Source organism: Sturnus vulgaris, chromosome 6 (genome assembly GCF_052056855.1).
Source record: "Sturnus vulgaris isolate bStuVul1 chromosome 6, bStuVul1.hap1, whole genome shotgun sequence".
Lineage (NCBI taxonomy): Eukaryota > Metazoa > Chordata > Aves > Passeriformes > Sturnidae > Sturnus > Sturnus vulgaris.
Window position 1 is genome coordinate 37,029,032 of NC_142248.1, and position 15,140 is coordinate 37,044,171.

The following is a 15,140-nucleotide window of genomic DNA, read 5'->3' on the forward strand; positions in this document are numbered from 1 at the left end:
TTCATATACTGCAACCTCAGTATGGAGCTGATCTCTCGGCTCCAGGTGGGATCTCTGAGGCACTGTGGAACTGGGGTCTGCCATCACCTAGACACAAAGTGCTACCTCAGGATGCATTGTGAATTGCCTTGATTTTTTTTTTTTAATCATATGATAAAAATAGTTCTTCCTAAATGAATGGCAAATCTTGATTCTCTTTGATGTCAAGTGAGTGCTGCCATCAGCCACAGCAGAATAATGTTTTGGGTCTTTAATTAGACAAGAGAGTTGGGAACAACATGTCAGTCTTCAAGGAACACTTATCTGAGCTGTCTACAGTGTGACTGGCTTCTCCTCTACAAGCTGTGATAGGAGCTCAGTAAGTTAATGCAAAAGCCTTACAATTGCTGCTTGCTTGATCCGTGCAGCTTTGAGCTGGGAAACAGCCTAATGTTTGCCAACACGGCGCTCTATTTCAATTGCACATATTGCGTGGTTACAGTTATACTTAGATTACCACTTGTGGTTATATTCTCTTAAAATAATATATTCTAATTCAGACATTTAATGTAGCTCCACTTAATATAACCATTTAATTTTTATATTTCACTTGGTGAATTAAACTCTGAAGTTATCTAGAGAACTGGGAGCCCATGCTGCTCATTTCTACATGTTCTCATTGGTGATGTTACCACATCACCAATTACAAGGTGGTAACCTTTCACTTGCTCTGCTTCTGGCCTGTTCCTGCTCATCTTGTAAAGAAGAGTGGTCAGTTTTCCTTCCTGTAACCTGGAAACTTGGATTTTCTTCTGTGAAGTGGCAGTTACAGTGTCAAAACTGTCCAGAGTGAAAAGAGATATGATCTCAAGTCTTCTGCTGCTCTAAAATTCTAACCACTAGGATTTGTATGAAAATAGACAGTGGGTCTTCCAGCTAAGATTTTGGATAAAAATGCCCAGGCTGAGGCTGCTGGGCAAATGCAGTTAATGCAAGTTAAACCAGATCAGGGAAGGTTTATGATGGGATTATTTAGGATACAATAGTAGATGCATAACAGTGAGTCCTTATTAAAATACAAATTATTAGATGGAAAGGCAAGAATTTCAGAAGGAAATTACATTCTGACATGAATATGCTGAGTGGCAAAAAACTTATAGTCACTTTTATGGAAGAAGAAAAAAGAGAGACAGAGAGAGAAAAGACCCCAGTTGGGAAACTGTTAAAACATCTGCTTTAATATCCATCTTGAGTCAAGCAAGTTCTGGAAAGATAGCTAACTTTAAGCAATGGCACAACTTACACTCGTGAATGGCACAACAGGGAAATTTTCCCAAATCTTAGACTGTAACCATTGAATGGGTACTAATAGCTGTAACACTGAAAGCAGATTTCCCAGAATTCCCAAGATGGCTTTGATTTCTGCATGATTTGAGCCTTATCTAGATACATTACTGGTTTGAGGTAAACCCTGTTGTTTTCTCTTGATTTTGGTTCTATATGAACAAGCATCTAAGAAACAAAGGCAAAGCAAGTGAAACAGCAAATGAAAGAATAAGTGGATGCAAAGTATCAAATTCTGCATCATTAATAACAAGATGAGAGTCTCAAATTTTGTTTCGTACTAATCTAAGATATTTAAAATCTAAGGTTTCTTTTGGTGGTTTTTTTTTTTCATATCTCATGAAACAGATGTTCTTTCTCTGGAAACCTTCCCCTTACCATTATCTACTAGTGTCACCACATAATGACATGCTTGGATTCTCATTCCTTATGCTGTGTTGTGTTTTTTGTTCTAGAAATCTGAGGTTTTCATGAGGAGGGCTTAATTTTGTTCTGTATGACTGTAAATTTGATAATGGTAATTTAATCAGAGTTGAAATGAGAGAAAAGATAAAAAGTCAAAACATGGAGTCACAAAGTCAACCATTTAGCATTTTCCCTTTTCTTCAATCCAACCAACCAACTCCATAAATTAGCTGCATTTTGTTTCTGCTTGTCACATACCAGTTAATTAGAAAAGTTCATTGCACAATTTTTTAATGCTACTAAATCACTATATTTTGGTCAATAATTTATGTTCTATGGATAGTTGATCCTCATGGTTCTTTAGTTTTATATATATGTAAAACTAAGGAAATAATTAAATGGAAGAAGTACAGCCAGGAGAAAGGACAGGACTTATTTGCAAATAAAAAGTATTCTGGTAGTGTTATGTCTTAACAATCTGATAATGCTATGTCTTAGAAAACACAAATCCTATATTCAGTGGTCTTCCTGAAACTCTGACAGCTTCAAGGAGTATGGAATTACAGGGCAGGCTCAAAGGCCCTGTAGATTATTCCACCTTTAGCATAAGGGGTTGCCTATTTCTTCTAATGATCTCTAATATTCTGCTCCTGTGACAATCAGAGGTCTGCAAGTCATTACCCACTTTCCTTCATTAAAATATTTCTTTAACAACAAAGACAGTAAATACAATATTAAATATTTAGATGGGTGAAAAAAAACCTCTCAAGGGAAGCTACTTTAAAGGTTATTAAAAACAAGTCTTTAAACTCTCCGAAGTATTATTTTCACTGATTAGCTCTGTTTATATTCATAAAAAGTATAAAATAGATGAAACATATATTTGCACAGAAATTTGTGTCCACAAACATTATCTCAGCTTGCAGCTGTTAGTCAGGGTTAAGCCCTAGTGCTGGCTGGAGGAGCTCCAGGTGAGCATATTCCCACTGGATTTCAGACAAAGCTGAGATGCCACATGATAAGGGTCTATTCTGAGGAAGGTGTGCTGGAAAACAAAGAGGTTTTCATTGTACCTGCCTGATCTTCTGCCAGCTCGTCTGCCTGGCAGATGGGCTGATAACAAAGGAGTGCTGGCATGCAAAGTTGGGGATGCTCAGTTGCCTTGAGGCCAGAGGGTTTCTGGAGCCTTCTACCTTCAGGTGGCCCACAAAGAGGATGATCCCTGAACCTTTACTCCATAAGAGTTGATGTCTATGGATCTCTCCATTAATGAAGCATTCCAGCAGCCCCACATCTCCACCTCACTGGTCAAACTGCTTCAGCAGCACCTTCCACACCTGCCTGCTCTGGCCATAGATGGCTCTGCAATGTTGCTTAAAACCAGAGAAAACCCATTTTTTTTTGAACTAGGGGAATTCTCTCTGAATAGACTGATTACATTCCTTCACACTGCTCCTGAAGTGAGTGAAAAAGAATTGATTAATGGTATTAGTAGGGAAATCAACAGTGAAACGAATGAGAAAAAAAGGCAAGATAGATGCCCATGCTAAATATACTGAAAAACACCCATATCAAAGGTTCTCTTTTCTGGGTAGATATTTTAGTGCAGCTGTGAAGTCCAAAGTAGAACTAATTGCATTTTGTGGGTTAAAAGCTTGCCTTAGAAGAAATAACGTGTAAGAAGGAACTAACCCAGACTGGGTTTTGGATCTCTGAGTTTTGAGCATAGCTTTGACAAAGGTTATAGCACTCAAGAGAGTTAAGGCAAGACTGAGCTTGCCTACTGCTGGTCAGTTCTGGCTCCTGTTCTTAGTCAAGAGCAGGCACTACCAGGATGAAATTAATCTGACCTATTTTATAGGCCTACTTTTAGATGAGTTGACGCAAATCTGGAAGTGTCAATTTCCGTTAATTACAAAGGGAATCCAGTCAAGTATCTCAGACGCAGACAATCACATCTCATCAGATAACTCCCCCTCTGGCTGACTCAGTTCTGTGTGTATGAGATGAGGTAATAGTATTTCCTTTCTTGTTTGCTTAGATGGCGTGGGGGCCCACAAAAATGAACCACTAAATACTTCTAAAGTGTTTATCAGATCTGCTTCATGTCTGCGATGTGTCACATTCTAAAAAAAACTTCATGGGATTGGGAGTTTGGGAGCACTGAGGAAAATTTAAAAAATGTCTTCTGAACAGAATTTCAGAAATAATGTTTTCTTCTTTTACCATGTGGGGTTTTGTCTAGGGAAAGGTCAATAATTGTCAACCCTATAGAGGCATTTTCTGTGAAAGAGTTTAAAGATCAGGAGAGAGTCTCTGGGAAAGGCCAAAGGAGAACCTGTGCTCCCAGTCATGCCATACCAACGTGGGCCACTGATCACAGACATGGCAGGCAGCCAGAGGGTTTGAGGCAGCTTTGTGACCTTGCTTTCCTGGAAGCACTTTCCTAACACTGTAAGTCTGCTATGGATCACTGCAAAGAAAGCAGCTGTTTGGCTCAAAATAAAGCAGCCATCCACATCTCTGGTTTTGTTTCTGATTTTTGGATGCAGCTGATCATCACAGAGATGAATATCATCAGCCAGGCAGGAGGCAAGGCTCTGGGAGACACCTTCCTGACTGTAGCTCACACCCCAGGGAGCAGCAAGATGGGAACAGAGATCTGGGGATGTTCACAGAGATGTCAGCTGGTCCTCAGTGCTACTGCATTACTACTCAATGGAGCTGGACTGCATTGCCAGCTTGATTCTGAGACTACCAAGGACTTTTTGCTCCAGCAGCTCTTGATGATCCACATCTGGTAGTCTGGATTACCCTGGACTTTTTATTCCAGCACATCTTTACTGAACATGACTCTGGAATGGGTCTGCATGCTGCCCAAGGTGGACAGGCTGCAAGAAAGGCACCCAAACCTCATCTTAGGAGGAATAGCTTTGAGATGACAGTTGTGACATTGAATCTGACCCCTCAACAACATTTGTTCAAGTTGTAGTTGTTGGGAAATGAAGTCAAAGCATTTTACAAGTGTTTTCTAGATTAATTAAAGATTTTTAATAAAGCAGTAATTGGATTTCTATGTTAATGAAGTTTTGATTATGTGCTACATGCTCAGGGTCACCGTTTCAAAAGGTTAATGCCACAACTATCTTCCTTATCTGCAGTTTTGTGTCTAAGCTTGCTTTTGCTTTATCTGATGGGGGGGATTGCACAGTCAAGATCCAGAGTCTGAGAATCCAACTACAGACTTGAAATTATAAATTTTATTGGGGAAAAATATTACATGCTGCAGCTCAGACCCAAAGTCAAACCCACAAATCTCAATTCTCTGGCATTCTTTATTCAGCAGCTTCATTTGTACTTAAAGAAATTTGCTTATGTAAATGTGTATCCAAGTTCTACAATAGGCATTTTTCATATAAACTCAGGCTTACAGATACTTCGTTCAGCTCACCTATTTATTTTTTAATTTTTACCAAGGTCTGTCAGGAATTTTTTTCATTGCAATGCATCCATCAAATTTCTCCATTACTTTTGAAAAAGTTTTTTATATTTGAAAATTTGGAGTATGAACAGTTTGCCTGTCAAATTGCATGCAGATCTCTCTTTCCTGTAGATATATATACAAATATATTTAGACAGACAGCTTTTGAAGGAGTTTTTTTTTCACGTATTAAACCATTTGAATTCTCTTTGCAGTACTTGTTTTCAAAATAAACAACCTGAAGCTGGGTTAGGATTATGAGAAGGAAGGCCTGTACATATGTTCCAGAACAAACGTGTGGGTGATCCAAATCTGGAGCTCAGATAGTTTCCAAATGACTGATGGACACATAAAACAAGTAACAGAGTCTTTTTCTTAGGTTCCAGGCATTCTGGAAGAATTTAAACCAGAGAATAGGGATCCTTTATCAGAAAAATTAAAGAGAGCCATTTGGAAGGGAGGTGGGGGAAAGAAGAGATGTTTGGCAGTTGAAGTGCCAAGTGCTGTGGGACAGATCCTCTGCATGAAAGCCGATTTGAGGCACCTGTAGAGTTCATACAGCTACTTTAAAACAGATACATCACTGGATTTTGGAAGGTACATTTTCTTTGGACATGGTTACTTCACGCTTTCATCATTCACACAATTAAAAATTCAGACCTGACAAGATATATCATATGGCAAATGAGTCTAAACTATACTGGCCTTATTCTTAAGAGGTAGAAAAGAGTGATCTCTCTTAAAAATAAAACTGAATTATGTTTTGGTTATAATTACCCAACAGTTTTTCATTGCAGAAGGGCGACTTCTGTAACAAATATCAGAAGCCTACAGACACATCTATCCAACAAGAGCATTCAGTATTAACTGCAATATGAGGTGATTAAGATACAAAAATTCAGTTACGTGTTGACATGCAAAAAACCCTTAGAGGACCATCTGTCAGCACTGAGTTGTCTTAAGTGAATGCCATTATTGTCAGTGAAACGTGACAAGATTTTAAAAATGTACTCATAATAAAGATATACAAGTTTTCCTTTATTTAAAGGTGCTATCCATAACCTAAGGCTCTGAATGGATTGAATAGAAATATCACGAATAAAACTCCAGCTTTCAGAAAGAGACACTAAAGGTGTTGTAATTATTTTAAATGAGGTTTCTTCAGCAGGTGATGATTTTAAATGAAGTTTCTTCAGCAGACAATTTTGATTCCCCCTGTGTACTGAAAAATACAAAGGGCAAATGAAAATGAACTGTAAGAATCCAGACCCGTGACCAGGGAGTGTGTTAATGTGCAGAACACTAAGCAAGGGTACAGAGCAGCTCATGGAGAAGAAGGAATGTGGACTTACAAACCAAGATGTGCACTGTCACTGCTTGGTGAAAGGGCAGAGACTGAAGGGCTGAGCCAGCTCTCTGATTTAATACTTCTGCTAACTTGATTTGGAACTGGAATCTTCCAAATGCGTTTCAAAAATGAGATGACCATTTCTGCTTATGAGACAATTCTGAGGTTAAACACCTGAGTATGTGAGAAATTAGTCCAGTGCACAGCAAAACATCAGGAGTCTTGTGCCCAAATTCAAAGGTGACTACAGCAGAGGGAAAGAGTGGAAGCAGCAGAAGTTGTTACTATGATCTTTGCCTTCTTCCAAGCCGCCTCCTAATGCCTCTGTTAAGCTCTCCTTAAAGTGGGAACTACTTATTTTCAGCTCTGGCAGGTAGGCTCTTAGTAGCAGTGGCTTAGGCTCAGTAAGTGACTACAGAAGTTTGAATAAGGACTGTGAACTTATTTCTCTGTATTTCTAGAAAATTAAGGGATGAAGAGCTGGAAAATATGGTTTCAGGAGAAGAAAACCAGCATGTGATTCCAGGAGAAATGCATGCTTTCTGGCTCATTCTCTAGAGGTAGGAAGGACATGTTTTTTTCTTACCATAATGCAGGACTCTGTTCATGTTCATGCCCTGCTTTATAATTTCTGCATTATTCAAATGTTGCCTAGTGCTTGGAACACATCTGAAATGAATCAGCTGGTTAAACTGGGAGAGAAGGGAGGAAACTTCTGGTGTGGCAAACTTCAGACAGCATTTGTCCAAGAGAGGGAATCATAATGACCCTGCCTCTTCCTAGGGATTAAGAGATCTTCACTGCTTTCAGTCCAGACCCTGCTGTTCACATGACTCTGGAGGAAGGTTCACCCCTGTAAGAGCTGCTATTTCCTGATTTCCAAGAGGCTGATACGTTTGCATAAAATATTTGGCTAGCAGAAATGGTGAGTTACAGTGTAAAGTTGCAGAGTTTGAGAGGGTGAGAAAACCAGCAGCAAAGGCTGACTGCAACAAATATGATGTAACACAGGCCACTGGTGGTGGTTGGGGGGGTTTGCCTCAGACAGAAAGTTATTTGAAGTTGTGGAGCAGTTGTTGTCTGCTTTTTAATGTCTGTGAAAATCCCACCCCTCTGCCTTGCATCTCACCAGGGAACCCAAACTACCGAGAGGTGATAAGAAAGGGGAAAAAAATAGTAAAAGTATTGAAAAATTGAGGAAGCAAAATTAGAGGTAGACTTCAATTTGTGATTAGAAAGCTAAAAAGAGTTCTCCAGGTGATTAAACAGGCTCTCCTTAGATTAGCAGTAGCTCTCCTTACAGCTTTGAGTGGCCAGCTTCTAGATTGCTTTGGTTTGCAGTCACGAATAAGCACTCCCTCTGGAAATTACTGAGAGCAGCCTGCCACATCAGCTCACAAGCTTATAAAGTTATATTTTAATTGTGTTATTAAACCTTTCTCGCTTTTGTTTTTGTCTGTTTATTTCCCCAATTCATCTGGATCATGCTTTGCTGGAACAGAAGTGTGGCTCCTCCTGAATTGTGCAGCTTATGTGTAATAGGAATGTAATGAGAATGGGTGAAGCCCACTGCCCAGAAGCAATCTGAAATTGATCTTACTCTTTCTATTAAAGGACTGAGGTTGGAAGTGTGGTAGGGAAATTCTGGAGAAATGTGCTTTAGCAGTAGGGATAGAATTTTGTTCCCATTTTATTTGGTATAAAATATCCAGACATAGGTTAATGGAGAGAGGTTATAATCTCTGTTCTCATCTTAACCATTTCTTTCCTTTCCCAATCCTTTACTTTTTCCTCTGATTTGAAATTCATCTTTGTCTTGCTCAAGGGACTCATTTAGGTGGGTTGGCTTAACACTTCCATCAGAAAGGTTATGCTAAGCAGCCGAAAAAATCAAATATACTCTTCTGGCTTGTGAACCAGTTACACAGAATTACTGCTGGGACTAGGGGTAGGGGAGGAACTGCAAATGCTACTGCTTTTTTCCTTTATAAGCAGTGTATATTACATTAGTTGAGCAAATTACTGAATTTTCCTTTTAACTATATCTGTTGCAGTCGTGTTCTGATCTCTGTTGTGACAGAAGTCACCAGGACAGGAGCTCCTGCTGTATCTCTAACTTGAATCCACAGGTGCTTGCCTCTAAAAAAGTGCCCCTGCTTGCCAGATGTTACTCCTGAAGAGCCCAGGAGGAAATGCTGCTCTTGCCTGGAGTGGGACACAGCACTGGCCCTTCAGAGCTCACGGTGCAGTCAGTTTATTGCAGTCTCTGCTCTCCAGCACTCGGCTCCCCTGTCACACCTGTATGGCATTGCTCAAGTCACCTGCCACGCAGGTGAGCTCTGGGAACTCTCTGGAAGGTTTTCTGCCAGTAGAATAGGACATTGGTTTGGTAACACAAGCAAACAAGTACATTAAATAACTTAACAATTTGATTGAATAAATGGAATAAATAATACTCCTCAGCTGAGGCACACCCAAATTCTCAGCTGTGCACATGTAATTGGGATTCTGAGGGAAATTATTACTACACATAAACTCATGTAAAAAATGTTCAACAGGAACAATGAGAGCTACTGGCTCGTACCTGAATGAACTTGTTTTTCCTGAATATTTCAGGATATTTTTAGTTTTCCTACAATAACAAATGATCCTCAGCTCTTTGATCAACTTGATATTACAGCAAAAGAAAAGACGGAAAAAAGGAGAAAGGAGTTGCCATCTGTCATCTGTGGCTAATTATTTCAAGCCCTACCTTGTTTTATACACTGCAGCACACTATTTTGGGACTTGTTAACTGGGAAGTCTTCTACTCAGCAAGAGTATAAATGAGTTCACCTCTAGCATGTTCCCCACAGCTCAGCATGTTGTGCCATCATTTCACACAACTTTCCTCCCAGCTGAATGTCATAATATATTAGTTCAGTATTTTATCCTGCTCCCCTGGCTGCACTGGCTTTTCAGTGTGAGACTCTGTTGGTCACCTTTTTTGGCTTTTTTTGTGGCTGTATGGGAAGGGAGAGGGAACAGGACTGCATTCCTCCAAACTCTTGTTATCAGTCCTGCACCTGGACACTGCTCTTGGGTAATTTCTGGAGTGAGCCAGCAAATGAAGGAGCTCTTTGCAGATTTGGAGGGACCAAGTCAGGCAGCAGGTGTTATCTGAAAAGCTGCTCCCAGCATTGATGTGCAAAGCAATTCACCACGTGCTCCTTCAGAGGGGCCCCAGGAGCCCTTGGCTTCCACCTCCCCTGCAGGTGCAGCACCCAAGGAACTGCACAGGGTGAGGAAGCACATTCCTGACTCCAGACTTCCCCAGAAATTCCTCTTGGGCCTTGAGATGTGGATTACATAAACACAGGCCATCTTTTACATTTTTACTGAACCGCTTCAGCTTTCTGGGTTAATCAAAACTTAGGTTTTTACTACAAATCTCTTGCTGATACTGTTGCTGCTTTCTCATTAGTTTTAAAGGTTAAGGTGCATCAGGCTGGATAAAATAGAACCTATCCGTGTTTTGTAAAAGCTGACACTTGTCATACTCACTATTTTTCATTTTACCAAACAAACATTTGGGTTTTTTATTAGTTCCTTCAGCAAGATGGTATTTTTCAATATAACTAGAAAGCAAGTTTACAGATATTGTTTTACACTCTAGATATGTTGAAACAGTGAGAATAAGATCTGAGTTACTTGACAGGAAAAAACAAGCCAGCTTTCAGGAAATATGAAAATTTCTCTAAAAATTTAAATGCTAGTGAGCTTTTCAAAGAGCAGGTAGGAAAATGAAAATTAGCATTCAATGGCTGTTTTTAAAATTTTTTTAATGAAATGGCTGAAGAGGCTGAGCTAAAATCTTGGATTTGTGCATTTTAAGTTGTAGTACACTTGGAGATAAACAGTGGTATTGTCCTCTACAAGACTAAACTTTTTTATTTCATAAGTAACAACTACAGTTAGACAGTGGTGGTAGGAAAAAAATATTTTTAGAGAGCCCTACAGAAAGACAATGAAGTATCATCCCAAGACTCAGAAATTCCATATGGACATCCATTTTAAAACAGAATATAAGATCAAACTCAGTGATTACACTGTGAATTTGTGAATTTGTTCTGATTTTAAAGGACTTCCAAATATTCAACCAAGTTGGAATTAGGGTCAAACATTTTGTAAAAGAATTTTATATGCCTGAATTATGTTTCACTTCACTGGTCAAGTCTTGATTTTAGCAAGAACAAGCAGCAGAGCAAAGCTATTTTTGCATCAAGATCTTCTAAACTCAGGTAAGAGTAAAATGTACCTGCAGAATCCCAGGGGACTGAAAAGCAGGAATTCAAAACACTTTTCCAAGATTGCTGGGTTTTTTTTTCACTCCACAGAGTGTAGACCGTGTGAAAAAAAAAATCAAAAAGAATCTCACTTATGTTTTTCTTACACTATCAGCACTCTTAAGATGAAATTTCTCACACATTATCTCTTATTCAGAGAATATCAATAGACTGTAGGAACCAATTGAAGCTCAGTCTCTCTTTATTTTTTAACCTAGTTGTTTCCTTTTCAATATATTACAGTATTTCATATGTCATTGAAAGGTACAGGATTAGTGAATGACATTTCTTCCACATACCTGCCACTTGAAATAAATTCAAGCAAAAAAGAATAGACAGTGAAGTCAGGAGAAAAGTAAAAGAGAATTTAAGCAAAATATGGAAAAGCGAGTCATTACTTAAACTTATATTACATGCTGCATAGAAATGTAAACCAGAATCAGTCATAACTCCCCCACCCTTTCAGTGTTCTGTACCTATAGCATTGAAAAATCCTTAGTTCAGGAGACTCAAGATTAACTCAAACCTGTCAAAGGAAACAGAATATATATGCATTCCAGCAATTAAGAAAGGTGGGTGAACTGCCCGGGTAACTGTGGAACCAACAGTGAAATATAATGCACCTGTATTGTCAAACTACTCCATCAGAAAAAGAGATTAACTGGTAGTAGGCAGCTGTGGATTTTGCAGCTTCTTAAACAACTTTGAGTTTTTATGCATGTTAATTACAATTATTACAGGCTTGGCTGAGGCAAGCATCTAGAGTGCTGTAACAAACAGGTCTGCTGTTATTCCCCTAGCCCAGAAAACACAGTGGAACTGAACAATGAGAGACCACAGACTAACACGAAGAAATGAAACATTTTTACCGACAACAGAAAGTTAGAAAGAAGGCATAACTTCACAAAACATCGCTTATTAGTTACCTGTCCCAGAGAGTAGGTGAAGATTTTGCGAGCCTGCCCTGGAGAATTCTAGGTTGCCATAGGCAGGTTGGCACCCAGGAATTTCGTACCCTGTAGCATGAATAGAGGATAAACCATGGCTAGGTATGGCTCATAACATATACGAGTGATAACCTAGCTAGATTTGCTTCGTATTAGAAGGCTATGGCATAATTTGGTATTAATTATTATTCAGGATCTCCTAGTTTGAAGCAGTCTTAAAACTACAAAACAGAGTGATGCTATAGCACACACTTTTGTAGGGCAGAATAAGCATTTACAATTGACCTTTTGATGGCTCTAAATGGGTGCTTCTCCATCTATTTTACTGCAGAAGCATTTGGTCTTAAGATTTGTGAATCAAGCCCTTATATTTTTGCATTCTAAAAACATCAGCTTAAACAAATTTATGCTTCGCTGAAAGAGGGTCATCAAAATTCCTTCTGAGCACCATAGTGAGAACATGTTTAACAGTGTTAATTGAATCTGGGCTGAGGTTCAAGTCCTGTATACCAGGTTCTGTGCTCATCTACCAGCAGCAGAACAATAGCTGCAAAATGTTTGCTGGGAAAGAAAAGCACAAAGAGAAGCAATCTGAACCAGCAATAGAAGCTATGAATAACACACAGCAAAAGCAGATCCTGAGCCCAGGAGAAGGACGAGGCAGGCAAATTAGCAATAAGAACTGTTGCCCAACATTAGCATCAAGCAATGCTGGTAAGATTCAATACAGATTGTGCAGTCCTTAGCCAAGCAAATCCTCACTGAAGTCAAAGGTGGTTTTTCCTGAGTAAAAGCTGAGTAAGGACTAAATATTTGGCCATGCAGAACACCTCATACAGTATTGCCTTATTCCTTTGCAATATCAGAAATACAACACTATATCCCTGGAAGGAGAAACTTAATAAAAAATCAGGTTTTCCTCACACAAGAGTATCTATATTTATGAACCAGACTCTTTGCATAAACTTTCCCTGTGGTCAGTGATCATTGCACATGCAGAAAATCCTACCCTCCAGTATTCACCATCAATTACCAGTGGTTACTGGTAAGTAGGGACCTTCTGGGCCATGAGCACATCTTTACATACATGACATATTTCAGAAGTGCTACAGAGAGCAGTAGAGAATTTTAGTATTTATGGGAAAGGATAACCCTGCTGAGGCTCTTGCCGCTGCTCTAAATCTGCCTTGGCTTTGGCTTCATGTCAAAGGCTACTGGCAGCAAGATGATGGTCTTTGAGACACCCTGAGGAAAAGCTGTAAGTGAATTCCAGCATGTTACTTCAGTTATACCATTGAATTGTACCTAAGGAAAGAACATTTAAGTATCTTTTAACTTTGTCCATACTGGATTTGGATTTAGTATGTGAAGACACACGAGGAAGACATTAAAAATGTGAGGGCCCAAGTATTAAGTGTTGTCATCACATGAATTTGCAGCAATATCAACTTTGAAATCAAACTGGGGGTGAAAAGAAATCTTTTCAGTGTAACACCCCAGTGCTGTTGGCTCTTCAGTGGACTGTCAGTATTACTTTGGATTATGCATTTTTAACTACTTTTTTGGTGTTCTCAAACTGCAAATGCCATAATCAATAGGTGTGTACATATTTTATGCACACAGTTCTGTAGCACTTCACTGTGCATTTTCATTCTCAGCTACGGATATTAGGAAAGCAGTCAGTTGTAGAAACACAGTTATGGAAATAGTCTTTACCTGGCTCTCCATTTTATATTTGCATACTTTTAGGTACAAAATTTAAAACTACTCATAAAATCATCTGAGCAATCGTAATTTTGAAAAAAAAACCCAACCAAACAAAACAGGAAATTTACCCACAGGTTTTTCCAGAATGAGCAGAGATTTTTCAAGTCAGTACATTTTCCATATTTCTCTGCACTTCACTAAGAAACCCTCTATAGGAGTGTTGTAATGAAATAACAAAACCTGAAAATCCTGAGATAGCTTAAATGAAAACATTATGTTTTTCAAGCCTGCAAAATTAAATTTGGGCGCCTGGTGCAAAGAAGCCATTTGAGCAATGAGAAATCTCTGCTGCCTTCATATCCATTATGAAGTTCTCCTCCATGGAGTCTTAATCTATCTCTACCTTTCACTGATATTTAGCAAGTGGCTTTGCTATAGGTAACCTTGATAAAATATTTTAAGGCTGTGAGGTTGTGAGATGTTTTGACAGAGATGGGAGTGGTGTAAATTCCACTTTAGCTGTTTGTTCAGTATTTTTCCTGACATCGTTTTTGTAGTAAGTCACATGTAATTGCTCCATAAATGAGCTAAGACAGAGAAAAGCTCTCTGCTCTAAATGTGGTGGATCTTTCAAAAGCTCCCCAAAGGGATTTAATAACATCCTGTCTCACATAATCAGTGTCACTTGTAGTCAGTCTAATCCTATTGTCATATGCAAGGTCGAAAAATAATTAGTAATGGTAAGATTTATTTGCCTGATATTAAACCACAAAAATTAATTTGTTGGCCTCTGCAGTTTACTAGGGTATTGTTTTAGCACTGGCAAATAAGAAATCAGCAAAACAGACAAATATTTTTGTCAAAAGCAACTTCAAATTTTAAAGGAAACAAAACGGGAAGAGTTCCTGATTCTGTTACTGTGTTGTTTCCTTTCTGAAACAACAATTTTAAGAAATTTTTAAGCATTGCAAATAAGAAACCAGTCTATTTAAAAAAATACTGTCATTCCAGATAATTAGTTTCTACAGGAAAAATATCAGTCTCAAACAACCTGATGATAAAGTTTTTCAGACTATCAAATTTTAAAACTACTTTTTATTATGCCAAGGCATGATAAAGTAACTAATTTTTCTCTTCTTTATCCAGAGCTTTGCTTATACTTCAGTGACATGACTGAGACTGACTCCAGTGTCAAGTGAGGCTGGAATTTGGACACACTGTTTTAATAGTCTTTGTTTCCTTGTCCTGTCCTAGAACATGCAGTAGGTTACTTCAAATATTATCTACGGCTCATCTGGCAATAATCACAGAGGATACTTTCAGACATATAGAGAATTTGAAAAAAATAAGACATGGATTTCTCAGTGAAACACAATCAACACTGTCTAGGGAAGAACAGCTAACAGTTCATCAGTTTTGGTGCCAGAAGGCCACTGATACACTGTGCCTGGAATAGACATACAGACTGCTATGCCTATTTAAGAAATAATTTGATAAGGAAAATAAATGCAATGCCCCGTATGCTCCCCTCTCCATATTCTATAGGTGGTGAATAAAATTATTTTCAGTTCTGTCTGACACTGTAGCTGAAGAGGGGAGTGAGA

At 38.7% G+C, this 15,140-nt stretch overlaps 1 protein-coding gene across 13 annotated transcripts in view; it reads right to left on the minus strand.

Annotated features, from left to right (window-relative positions):
- Nucleotides 1-15,140, minus strand: part of BEGAIN (brain enriched guanylate kinase associated) — a 156,721-nt gene that overhangs the window by 60,184 nt on the left and 81,397 nt on the right. For 5 of the 13 annotated variants that reach the window (XM_088166252.1, XM_014871961.2, XM_014871960.2 and 2 more), the window contains one exon: nucleotides 11,809-11,898. The exons of 7 other annotated variants lie outside the window; for them this stretch is intronic. In XM_088166252.1, coding sequence (XP_088022378.1) covers nucleotides 11,809-11,898 — 90 coding nt within the window. Of the gene's footprint in view, nucleotides 1-10,854; nucleotides 11,195-11,808; nucleotides 11,899-15,140 lie in introns of those variants that run through there. One more of the 13 variants, XM_088166260.1, reaches the window with a different exon arrangement.